The sequence below is a fragment of the Elephas maximus genome, chromosome 7 (assembly GCF_024166365.1).
Source record: "Elephas maximus indicus isolate mEleMax1 chromosome 7, mEleMax1 primary haplotype, whole genome shotgun sequence".
Lineage (NCBI taxonomy): Eukaryota > Metazoa > Chordata > Mammalia > Proboscidea > Elephantidae > Elephas > Elephas maximus.
Genome location: NC_064825.1, coordinates 127,750,636 through 127,763,231, shown reverse-complemented (window position 1 = coordinate 127,763,231; position 12,596 = coordinate 127,750,636). Strand labels below are relative to the sequence as shown.

The window sequence follows — 12,596 nt, the reverse complement described above, 5'->3', positions numbered from 1 at the left end:
GACCTAAAACCACGTGGATTTCAGGACAGGGTGGCCCTGTGTGCCCTGGGCTGCTTTCTTCACTGCCCTGTTCAGGAAAGACACGGAAGGGAGGTGTGGGGATGTACAATGCCCCCGACCTGGTACCTGTGTTCATCCTGAGGACTCGGGATACCGCCACCATGCTCTTGGGAATGCAGGACCAAGGATTCCAGAACACGTGATGGGGGAAGTGACTGAGCCCCTGTCAGCGATCTGGGGGCTTTACTGGTAGCGTCTGTGGTCTCTGAGGACTCCCAGCAACAGCCACTGCAGCCTGGTGCTCCACCTCACAGGGGGCAACCCCCTCTTCCCCTTGGCCACTCTCAGTGGAGCTGGGCAGAGCTGGCCCTTTGTGGCATCCATGAGGAAGGAGGAGCAAGAACAGCCCAGCCTTAGTCTCCACCCTCCCAAAGGTGTGCTGTGTGACTTCAGGCCAGCCCCACCCCTCTCTGGGCCTCTGCCTTCCCTTCTGTCAAGCCAGCCCTGCTCTGTGGCTCTCTGGTGGGAGGGAGGGGTCCCAGGCTGGTCCACTCACGGGCGCTGTAAGTCCTGGATGGTGTCAGGTAGTGGCAGGCTCCGGGTCTCGGGCAGCAGCAGCGAGGCCAGGCCGGTCAGCACGGGCACCGCCCCATACACCAGCAGGGGTATCAAGGGGCTGTACACAGCCAGCATGCGGGTCAGGGGCCCCAGGATGGCCCCCCCACGAGCTGCCATCTGGCCCAGGCCCACTGCAGTCATCCTGCCAGCAAGATGCATGTGAGTGACTGCTCTGCCCGCTGTGGCCTTGCCCTGTCAGCCCAGGGAGACGTCTCAGGCCAGGCTGGGCCAGGAGCACCGGGGCAGCCCTGAGACCACATGGAAGAGAAACTCGTGCCCAGACATTGGGCCTGAGGGAAGGCCACCCCAGCCTGCCCCTGGGAGGCCACCATGCCCAATCCAGGACGCCCCTCTTGGGCCCCGCTCCCCCTCACCTGAGCACGGTGGGGAAGAGCTCACCACTGTAGATGGTGACACAGGTGAAAGCAGCCCCCACCCCGCCCAGCCCCAGCACGGCCAGGGCTGAGCGCAGGGCCTCCATTTCTGTGGACAGAGGTGGATTAGTGGGGTGGGTGGCAGGGCCAGGGTCAGATGCGGGGGGTTGGGGGGGGCCTCCAGGCCTGTCTCTCCAAATGTCTCTGATTCATCTCTACCTGGGGGTTCCCATTGCTATTGTTATGTGCCCTCAAGTCGATTCCGACTCATAGTGACCCTATATGACAGAGTAGAATTGCCCCACAGGGTTTCCTAGGCTGTAATCTTTTACAGACAGAACCCTAGTGGTACAGTGGTTAAAGCGCTCGGCTGCTAACTGCAAAGTCTGTGGTTCAGACCCAACAGCCGCTCTGTGGGAGAAAGACGTGGCCAGTCTGCTTCCTTAAAGACTACAGCCTTGGAAACCCCATGGGGCAGTTCTAATCTGTCCTGTGGGGTCACTATGAGTTAGAATGGACTCAAGGGCAAGGGGTTTGGTTTTTGGTTAATTGTTGCAGAAGCAGACTGCCAGGTCTTTTGTCCTGAGGGTTCGGACCGTCAGTCTTTGGTTAGCAGCTGAGCACTTAACCATTGCACCCCAGGCCCCACAAATGAGCCATGTCCTAAATGACCTCATGAGCACAGTCCCCACCCAGTCACCGAGAGGCTTGACCCCTCCCTCTCTTTCCGCCTCTGCCTCCTCCTGCAATCCACCCTAAATTCTTCTCACAGTTTTTCACAACGCTGCCCACTCCCCATCCGACCTCTCAGTGCCCAGCACAGACCACCACCACCGCCTCTCCCTAGACGCCGCCCCTTCCCCGTCCCCCAGCCTCTGGTCCAGTGCCCTCTGAAGGTGGGAGGGGAAGGAAAGGGTCTCTGTTCCTGGCTCAGGCCCCCAGGAAGGGAAGCCCCGCCCCATGGCGCCCTGCCCCTGCTCGCCCGCTCACCACGGGGCACCACCGTGTTGGCCAGGATGCAGAGCCCGGCCAGCACCAGGGACGCGGACTGTGTGGGTCGGCGGCCCAGGCGGTCCAGCAGCAGCAGGGTGCCTGTCTTGGCCGGGATGTCGACCACCCCAATGAGGACCTGGAGCAGGAAGATGTTGCTGCCTAGCGCCTGCAGGTCCAGGGCCAGGCCATAGAAGGTGAAGCCAATAGCAAACCTGGGGGCGGGTGGAGTCAGGTTGAGGAGGGGGCTGGTCATGTGCTCATTTCTTCTCAGATCCGATTCCTGCCTGCCCTTCTCCCACTGGGCTCTCTACGGGATGTGTGTGGGGGCGGGGGCGAGGGTGTGTGTGTGGGGGGGGGTGATCTCTTCGGACTACATTTCCCAGGTTCCCTTGCGATGTAGCTTTCGGTTTGGTTTGGCCAATGGGAGGCTCTGGTGAGAGACTGGAGGTGGGACAAGGGGAGAAGCCCGGGAATTTCTCCCTTCCCTCTCTGTGTTGGGGAATTTAATAAGGGAGAGATTCTACAGAAGGAATTTAATAAAGAGGATTTGTAACAAAGGTGTAGGGATAGCTGAAAAACTCCTTTATTAAATTCCTCTTACTAAGTCCACCTGGCGTGTGACGGGACCCTGGCTGACAAAGGGGAAGTTGGCTGGGCTTCCGGAGTGGTCCCCGAGTCACTGCCAGTGGGGCCGGCAGGGGAGGCAGTAGAGGGCCCCTGGCTGGATGCCCCTAGAGCCCTGACTCCAGCTTCCCAGCTGCCGGCAGTCCCGGGGGTGGGCCGAGGCCGAGGCTGGGTGTGGGTGGAGTGGGGTGTTGACAGGGCATCTACCAGCATAGTACGGAGGGATAGGTGCGGTGGCGAAGTCTGGGTGTGCGGAGCAGGTCACCCACGCTGGCAGGAGCCTGGCCTACGCCCAGCTCCTCCTGCATGGCTGAGAGCAAGACCTGCAGGGAGGGGGTACTGTCAGTACTGGGGACACCCAGGTGGTCTCACTCCCTGAAGCCTTCCTCCCTGGGAGCCGAGCCCTTGGTTGGGACCTGCAGCTGTTTCCCAAGTGTGGGACAGGGAGAGGGTGAGGGTCTAGCCCTGGGGAAGGCTCGGCCTCCCTCACCTCAGTGGTCAGCGCCTCCCCTGCTGCCCTCTTCCTGTTGATGTCAGCCACCCTCTGCAGCTCCCGCAGGCCCCTGGCCAACCTGCCGGTGATGAGGAGCCAGCGTGCTGACTCTGCCAGCCACCTGGGGGGACGAGGAAGTCACTGCCCTGCCTCACTCTTGGCCCTTTCATCTCCTGCCTGGATGTAAGTCTGCCCCCTGCAGCCTACCCCTGCTCCCCCAGCCCCCTAGCACTAACCTGGCCCCACTCCCCTCAACATCTAGCCCGCCCTCCACATTCGCCCCCAGCCTGCTGAGCGCCTGTAGCTCCCACACGCTGTCTGGCTCCAGGCCTCTGCCCAGGAAGTTCCCTCAGCCATCCATGCTGTCCCCAAGGAGCAGGGCCAGGGTTGGGCCACCTGTTTCCTACCCACCCAGGCCCTGGGGTCCTTGGCATTTGCAGGGGAGAAAACAGGGAGATTCAAGGGACACATTAGAGGTAGGGTTGACAAGATCCGGTGACTGAGTGGACTTGGGGGGTGGGAGAAGAGTGAGATGTCATGGCAGCTCCAAGCCCAATACCTGGGTGGGTGGCGATGCCCTCCAAGTTGGGAAAGCCTAGGGCAGGAACAAGTGTAAGGAGGTGTTAGGTTTGTGAGTCTAAGACCATATGGAGGTGTCCCGGAGGCAGTTAGGGACACGAGGCTGCAGTGGAGATTTGGTGTCTGGCAGCCTTTGGATGGAGTTAGAGCCCTTGGCATGGATGAGGTCACTGGCGAGGGAGTGTCCACCTATCTGGGAGAAGGGGCTGGGCTGAGGCACCCACCAGGAGTACACAAAGCTGAGGAAGAAGGGAACAGAGACTGTCAGCTGCAGCATGGCCCAGTCGCGCACACCGTAGGCCACAGCAGCCATCAGGGCCTGGCCGAAGCTGAAGCCCAGGGCGTTCAAGGTCATCACCAAGGGCCGGCCTGGCGCTGATGTCCACTCCATCACTGCAAGGAGACGGGAACAGGTCAGCCTTGTGCAAACCTTCGCCTGCAGGGCCTTGGGTCTGGGTCTTACAGAGTGTGGCTGTGTTCATCATGACGCCTGCCACAGCAAAGGCCACCAGGAAGCGGAGCAGGCAATACACAGGGAAGGTGGGGGCAAAGGCAGTCGCGGTGCCCACTGTGGCCAGCTGAAGGTAGCTCCAGGTCAGCACCAGCCTGCGTCCAAACCTGTGACAGAAGAATACCTGGGGTCCACAGTGTGCCACAGCACCTGGCATGGGGGTTGGGACCTCTGAGAGCCCACCTTTCACTGCTGGCTGTGTTGAGATGAAGGTCAACAAGACACCCAGGGCCAGACCCTCATTCTCCAACCCTGGAAGGCTTATGAGCATAAAGAAACATGTCCCTGACTCCGAGCAGAAAGAGAGCTCGCTCTCAGCAGGGGATGCGTTCCCCGTCTCCAGGAGGACTCAAGCAGGTATGTGGCACAGCAGGTTTCAGGAATGAGTGGTTGATTGGAAGCAATGACCCCCCTACAACCCTGAGAGTAGAGTCTGTGAAAATGAGGCTCAGAGAGGGCACACCCTTGCCCAAGGCAGCACAGCTAGAAGGTGGCAGGACTGAGGCCAATATCCAGACATTCTGGCTACACGCAGAGCTTTCTTCCTTGAGGCTGGCTGCAAAGGGGGGTCAGGGGCTGGTCAGGTCAGAAGTCTAGGGCTGCAGTGATGGCAAGGAGTTGGGAATCTGTTGGAACCAGGTGGCACTCACCTGTCGGAGGTGTAACCACACATAGCAGCTCCCACCAGGATACCAGCCATGTAAATGGACTGGGCCATGGGCTTCAGGCCCTGAGAGTCACACACCAGGTCCCACTGGAAGGGAGAGGAGAGGAGAGAGCTAAGCTCAGGAGCCAGGAGGGACAGAGGAGCTAGATGAGGTTTTGGGCAGCTGACCTGGTACTTCTAGGGCCATCTAGACCCCTGTGGGACAGTGAAGGCACTCATGAATGTGGCTTTGCCTTGTGAGAGGTTTCCGGTCACTGCTTGCCTAAGCCTCTCCATGGTTCCCTATTGCCCAATGGGCCAAGGGTCAATCCCTCTCTAGGCCTTGCCTACTCTGCAGTCACCACCCCGAGCTGGTGTTACCCGAACCTTCCCTCTGTTCTTTATACAGCCCTGCTTGCGGAGATGAACTGCCCCTCCCCGCCTTCCAGATTGACCTGGTGCCCCTTCTTCTCTGGAAAGCCACCTGGAATGCCCTAGCCCCAGCTGGGTGCTTCACCTGCTGCTCCCAGGGTCCTCAGGGAGACCTGTGGGCGGGCCCAGTTCCCTGTTAGATGGGGAGCAAGACCACACCTCATCCATGTGTCTCCGGCACCCAGCCCAGGGCCTCCGTGATTCAGCAAACCCTTCACCTGAGTCCGTATCTGACAGCCGAGTAAAATGGGCTGGGCGAGGTGGAGTGAGCTGCCTGGAGTTACAACTTGGAGGTGTGGGCAGGACCAGGCCAAGAGGAGGCCAGCAAAATCCCAAGTGCAAATGTTAAAGGGGCACTCGGGTATCCACCCAGCACTCCCATGAGCCCACCTCCTTAATGCTTGCACTCGGACCTGTTGCTGGCCTTCCCTAGTCCCAGCCCCACAGACAGTCTTTGCAGACCAGCTGGATTCTACGTTACCTTCTAGGATGGTGGGACTGAGGAGGGGTTAGATGCCAGTTCCCAGGACTGGGCCATTTTCAGGCCAGCCAACTGTGACCTGTGATTTTCACCTCTAGGGTGTTAGGACTCAGGGTGTGTATGTGTGGTGGGGAGAGGCCCTTACCTGGGTCACAATGGTGGAGGTGAATGTGCTACGGTCATAGACCCAGCCGTCCATGCACGGCTCCGTGGCAGCCTTGCTCCAGTTGGTGGACATAGCGTTGGGGTCCAGAAGCTGCCACTGTGGGTGGCGGAAGCGGCGACACCGGTGGGGTTCTTGGTTGGGGCCAGGCGGGATGGAGATGGTCAGCAGGGCCTCAGGGCTCAGGGTCCCGGGTACACTGGCCTGGGCTGTGCTGTTGTCCAGGAGTGGCACCCAGCAGCGGTGGCTGGGCACGGCACCTGAGAAGTTATCCAGCATGTTGTGCATGGTAACCCACATGATGGGGGCCACCAGGGCCACTGTCTGGAGAACCTGAAACCTGCCCTGGCTGCCCACTTGGTCGAGGAGTTCAGCAAATGCCATGGGGCCTCCCAGGGGACCCGGAGGAGGCACCCACTTCCCAGAGGGCAGCCTGTCAGGGGCCACCCGCCTTGCTGACCCAGAGCCACTGCCCAGCGCTGTTACTTGGGGCAGCTTGAACGAGACTGGAGTCCACTGACATCTCCCAGATACTGTACCCTGGGACCTCCCAGAAATGTTAAATTTGGGAACTGGGGAAAGTGGAGACTGAGGTCACCCTGGCCAGAAATTAAACTGTGACCAGGTGTCACTTATGGAACAGGGTTTAGTAATCATTTTCTCAGTCAAAGTTTAACCCACTCAGAGAGAGACGTCCACTCATCCATGCCTTCCCACCATGTGTCGGTGCTGGCCAGTGCCTTTCTGCCCTTGCTCCTGCTGCACCCCAACCTGGAATGCCTTCTCCAGGCTCCTGCTGGGGCCAGACCCTGAAGGTCCTATGAACGCCTCCTCCTTCAGGGGGCTCTCCTTGCTTGTTCCTGCCCACCCCCGGGCTCGGAGGTATCTTTGGAGCCCATCTCTACACTGTCCTGCATCCTTGTAGTATTGTCCAGGAGCCTTGTTTCCAGCCCATTCCTAGAGGGTGGGGGCCGTTTGTCCTGCATCCTTGGGACCCAGCACTGATTTGGGCAACAAACAGAGGTTCCATGAAGATGTGCTGAAATGCATGGATGGTTTTCAAAACAGCTTTAATTTTTTCTGACTATAAAATTAATGTATAGATCTTCCCTGAAATTCAGAAAATATTGAATGATATGAAGAAAATAGAAATTATTCCTAAACTTCCCCAACCAGGGATCTCCACCATTAACATTTTGGTGTAAATACTTCCAGATTCTTTTAGTAACTGTATGTCCAGCTTCATCAGTCTTCATCAGCTTACATCTCCTTTTGTAAGATCCAAATGAAAAGCCCCCGGCCTTTGTGTGTATGTGTGGTAGAACATATATCACATAAAATCTTAAGTGTACGATTTGGTTAGTTAATCACATTTCACTACGCTGTGCAACCATCACCAATATCCATTTCCAATTTTTTTTATCACCCCAAACAGAAACTCAGTACCCCTTAAGCAATAACACCCCATTTCCCCTTTCTTCCCTGTCTTAGGCTGGGTTCTCTAGAGAAACAAAACCAGTAAAGCATACATATCTATATACCTATATCTATATATCTATATCTAGAGAGAGAGATTTATCTCAAGGAAATGCCTCACACAGTTATAGAGGCTGGCAAGTCCCGAGTCCATGGGTCAGGCAGCAGGCTGGAGGCTTCTCCTGACTCATGTAGCTGTAGAGGCTGGCAAGTCCCAAGTCTGTGGGTCAGGTATCAGGCTGGAGACTTCAGCAGGGGCTGATGAACTCACGATTGGCAGGTGAGACGGCAGGCCACTGGCTCACAGGCTGCGGAGGCCGACTGATCCCAACATTGGCAGGTAAGCTACTAGCTCAAGTCCCAAGAACTGGATGTCAGATGATAATGAGCCAGATGCAGGATACAGAGCAAAAGGCTTGCTGGAACATCTATTTATATACTGGAGACAGGCCTCACTCCAAAGGAAACTTCCTTTTAACTGATTGGCTGCTCATAACATACCTCATGGAGTTAATTACGTCATTACATAACTGCCAAATTACATCATAGCTGCCAAACCACTGAGAATCATGGCCCAGCCAAGTTGACACACAACATTTACCACCACAGTCCACCCCTTGTCAACTTGGCATCTGTACACATCTCATTAAACCATACATAATCTCTATATAAGGACAATTATAAAGTCATACTTGCACATAGCATGATATAACACGTGTACAACTGAAAACACACTAGCCCTGCTTACTTCTGATATTTTATAAATGAAGAAAACAAAAATATTTGATGCACACATGCAGGGAAGAAATACTTATAACAATTGCACTCCTCGTTTCTGCAGCTGGTCATGTGGTTGTAGCTGATATTTAGAACTACTTTCTTCCACCACCCTTTGTGTATTCCCTTTACCCTCAGCAAGCACCTCAGCTAGTTGTGGTCCTTTGCTTGGTGGGATGACCCAAACCTTCATTCCTGAAGAGTCTGGGCCATTGGTAGTCATGTCATAATTTGGTTGCTGTAGTTTTCCATTGACATTACCATTCCGTCACAGGGCATGGTAGTACTAAGAGATGCCCTAAGAGATCTCCTGTATTCCAGACATACTCTTCTTTACCTCCATTATGTAATATCAATTTGATTTCCTCTTGGTAATCTGGATCAATCAAACCAGCCAGTATGGTAACTCCCTTCTTTGTTGGTTGATCCAGAGGCATGAGGAGCCCAAAGTGGCTGGGTGGCATTCTTAACTTCCAATTCAACAGAATCAGTGATGTGTCTCCAGGTGGGAGCATTCCTTTCTTTGGAACTAAGACCTCTAAATCCACAGAGCATAGGGTAGTGGGGAGAGAAGCAAAAATTTTGCCAGTGGGTCACTAGGGGTAATAGTGAGTGATGCCACTCCCATTTCTATCCCCTGATTCCTGGACCCATGAATCCTGGCTATGGGAGAAACAGCGCCATATATTGGATGCTGGTTTAGAGCATATACAGCCTCCGGGAGAACATCGCTCCAACCCTGCAAGGTATTGCCACATAGCAGGTGCCATAACTGTGTCTTTAGAAGGCCATTCCATCGTTCTATCAAGCCAGCTGCCTCAGGACAATGGGTAACATAAGACCAGTGAATTCCCTGAACATGGGCCCATTGCCATACTTCATTTGCTGTGAAGTGAGTCCCTTGATCCAAGGTGATGCTGTGTGGGATACCATGACAGTGGATAAGGCATTCTGTGTGTCTACAGATGGTAGTTTTGGCGGAAGCATTGCGTGCAGGGAATGTAAAACTGTATCCAGAGTAAGTGTCTATCCCAGTAAGAACAAAATGCTGCCCTTGCTATGATGGAAGCAGTCCAATGTAATCAACCTGCCACCAGGTTGCTGGCTGAGCACCTCAAGGAATGGTGCCATATCAGAGACTTAGTGTTGGTCTCTGCTGCTGGCAGATTGGGCACTCAGCAGTGGCTGTAGCCAAGCTGGCCTTGGTGAGTGGAAGTTCATGTTACTGAGCCCTTGCATAACTTCCATCCCTGTCAGCATGGCCACTTTGTTCATGAGCCCATTGGGCAATGGCAGGAGTGGCTGGGGAAAGAGAATGACTGACTCCCACAGAATGCATCATCCTATCAATTTTTGGTGAGCATTCACGCGAGACACAAATATCTTCACTTCTTTGGTCCATTCAGAGATGTCTATCCACAAATCTTTTCCCCGTACCTCCTTGTCACCAATTTTCCAATCATGTTCTTTCCAAGTCCCTTATCATCCAGTCAAACCATTGGCCACAGGCCATTAATCAGAATACAGTCACACATCTGTTCATTTATCCTTCCAAGAAAAGTGAACTACCAAGTGCACTGCTCTATGTTAAGCCCATTGGGAGGGTGTCCCTTCACCACTACCCTTCAGGGAGGTCCCAGAAAGGGGTTGTAGTGCTGCTGCTGTCTACTTTTGAGTGGTGCCTGTGTGTTGTGTAGAACCATCTGTAAACCAGGCACAAGTTTTCTCTTCTTTAGTCGACTGACCATAAAGAACTCCCCATGAGGATATAGGTGCAGACTGGGACAGGGCATATAATATGACAGGAATGAAGACTTTGGGCATTTGGGCCACTTCCTCATGCAACTTACTTGTGCCTTCAGGTCCAGCTCTGGCCCGATCTCATACATACCACTTTCGTTTAATGATGGAGTGCTGCTCTGTACATCCAACTTTATGACTCTCTGGGTCAGACAACACCCAGTTCATGATGGGCAGCTTAGGTTGCATGGTGACTTGGTTACCCATGGTTAAGTGTTCATTCTTTACTAAGGCCCAGTAACAAGCCAAAAGCTATTTTTCAAAAAGAGAGTAGTTATCTGCAGAGGATGGAAGGGCTTTGCTTCAAAATCCTAAGGATCTGTGCTGTGATATGCTGATACAGGCCTGTCAAAGACTCCATACAGCATCTCTATCTGCCATGGACACTTTAGGCAACATTAGATCAGCTGGATCATATGGCCCAAGTGGCAGAGTGGCTTGCATGGCAGTCTGAACCTGTTGCAGAGCCTTCTTTTGCTCTGGGCCTCACTAGCAGCTTTTCGAGTCACTTGATAAATAGGCTAGAGTAGCACACCCAAATGGGGGCTATACTACCTCCAAAATCCAAAAAGGCCCATCAGGCATTGTGCCTCCTTTTTAGTTGTAGGAGGGGCCAGATGCAACAATTTATCCTTTACTTTAGAAGGAATACCTCAACATGCCCCACACCACCAGACCCTTAGAAATTTCACAGAGGTGAAATGTGCCTGAATTTTTTTGGGTAAATTTCTCACCTTTTATTAAGCAAAAGGACCCTTGTGGTGCAGTGGTTAAGAGCTATGGCTGCTAACCAAAAGGCCAACAGTTCAAACCCCTATGGGGCAGTTCTACTCTGTCCTATAGGGTCACTATGAATTGGAATTGACTCAATGGCAAAGGGTAGCAAGCAAATGTTTTACTAATAAGTCCATAGTCATTGACACTTCTTCCTTACTAGGACCAATCTGCACAATATCATCAATGCAATGGACCAGTATAATGTCTTGTGGAAGGGAAAGGCAATCCAGCTCCCAGAGGACTAAATTACGACATAGGGCTGGACAGTTGATATACCCCTGAGGCAAGACAGTGAAGGTGTATTGTTTGCGTTGTGAAGGCAAACTAATTCTGGTGATCCTTCAAAACAGGAATGAAAAAAAAAGGAATTATGCCAGATCAATAACTGCATACCAGGTACCAGGAGATGTATTAATTTTCTCAAGCAATGAAACCACATCTGGAATAGCAGCTGAAATTGAAGTCACCACCTGGTTAAGTCTTCAATAGTCCACTGCCATTCTCCAAGATCCATCTGTATTTTGCACAGGCCAAATAGGTAAGTTAATGGGGATGCGATGAGAATCACCACCCCTGCATCCTTCAAGTCCTTGGTGGTGGCAGTAATCTCTGCAATCCCTTCAGGAATGCAATATTGCATTTGGCTTACTCTTTTCCTAAGTAGGGGCAGTTCTAATGACTTCCACTTAGCCTTTCCTAGCATAATGGCCCTACTCCACAGGTCAGGGATCCAATGTGGAGTTTTTGCCAGTTACTGAGTATGTCTACTCCAATTGTGCGTTCTGGATCTTGGGAAATCACTACAGGATGGGTTCAGGGTCTCATTGGACCCACTGTGAGAAGAGCATGAGCTAAGACTACATTAATAACCTGACCTCCATATGCCCCCACTCTGACTGGTGGGCCACATTGATGTTTTGGGTCTCCTGGAATCAGTGTCAGTTCAGAGCGAGTGTCCAGTAATCCCTGAAAAGTCTGATCATTTTCCTTTGCCCCAATGAACCGTCACTCTAGTCTTTGGGGAAGGCTAGGAGAAAGATTAACAGAATAAGCTTTTGTAGGTGCCGTGGGGTCCTTCCTCAAGGGGACCGGGCCTTCCCATCATTCAAGGGGTTATGGGTCTATAAATTGGCTCAAGTCTGGGAATTGATTGAGGAGTCGTGACTCTCTATTCTGGCGATTCAAGTTAGACCGCTGTTCACTTGACCTAGAATTCTGCTTGTATGGATCAAGTAAATTTATTTATTTAGTTGATTTCCCATCTACTTCACTCCTAGGGACACCATGACTAAGTAGCCAATGCCATAAATCCACATGAGTCAGACTGTTCTGATTATTGCTTTGACTCTGCTGTTCATTGTGGTAACCATGCCCACTTTGTCTTTGTCAATTAAGTGCCGCCGCTTGGCCCCTACCACCACAGGGTCCAATCAGCACCAGTGTAGTTGGGTGTCTTAATTCAGTTAGGGCAATTCCCACTGTCAAATCTGACTTACATAAAATAACAATCACAGCAGTCTTAAAGGATGCTGGGGCTCCCTTCAAAAATTTGTTCTTCACTGTAGTGGTAAAAGGTATGTCCTCTGGGCACTCCATGTATGGGCCTATGGGTCTGACCTGATAAATCCACTGTAACTGCCCATTTCTGTAAGCCTTTGGATACCTTACTCTACAGTATACCAAGGCTGGCCTGGTACTTCAACTTGATTTAGTGTAGGTCACTGCATAATCCATGCTTCAGTGAACCAACCAAGTAAACTATTAGATCCTTTCCTAACCTCTTGAGCTGAAGCATTGAATAAAGAATCTGTGCTTAGTAGGCCCATATCAGTGAACTCAGTCTGATCCAACT

General features: G+C 52.9%; 1 protein-coding gene across 3 annotated transcripts; it reads right to left on the bottom strand.

Moving 5' to 3' along the window:
* Window positions 1-3: 3 nt before the first annotated feature.
* On the bottom strand, window positions 4-6,298 carry LOC126079033 (solute carrier family 22 member 12-like). Of its 3 annotated transcripts, none has more exons than XM_049889923.1 (10): window positions 5,897-6,298; window positions 4,843-4,946; window positions 4,145-4,299; window positions 3,906-4,074; window positions 3,100-3,223; window positions 2,817-2,932; window positions 1,983-2,197; window positions 993-1,101; window positions 557-760; window positions 4-67 (listed from the first exon to the last, which is right to left on the bottom strand). In XM_049889923.1, the coding sequence occupies exons 1-10, from the start codon at window positions 6,296-6,298 to the stop codon at window positions 4-6; spliced, it is 1,662 nt and encodes a 553-aa protein (XP_049745880.1). The 3 variants fall into 3 exon arrangements, with proteins under 3 accessions (XP_049745880.1, XP_049745881.1, XP_049745882.1); XM_049889924.1 differs by having other exon boundaries at window positions 4,247-4,299; XM_049889925.1 differs by lacking the exons at window positions 3,906-4,074; window positions 4,145-4,299.
* Window positions 6,299-12,596: the final 6,298 nt, after the last annotated feature.

Bases quoted from the DNA above. Each gene is read 5' to 3' on its own strand.
- LOC126079033 (XM_049889923.1), bottom strand. From the start codon at position 6,298: ATGGCATTTGCTGAACTCCTCGACCAAGTGGGCAGCCAGGGCAGGTTT. The intron at 1,102-1,982 runs GTGAGCGGGCGA...CTCTGTCCACAG, and splicing joins CAACACGGTGGTGCCCCGTG to AAATGGAGGCCCTGCGCTCA. The intron at 761-992 runs GTGAGGGGGAGC...TCTTGCTGGCAG, and splicing joins CTCTTCCCCACCGTGCTCAG to GATGACTGCAGTGGGCCTGG.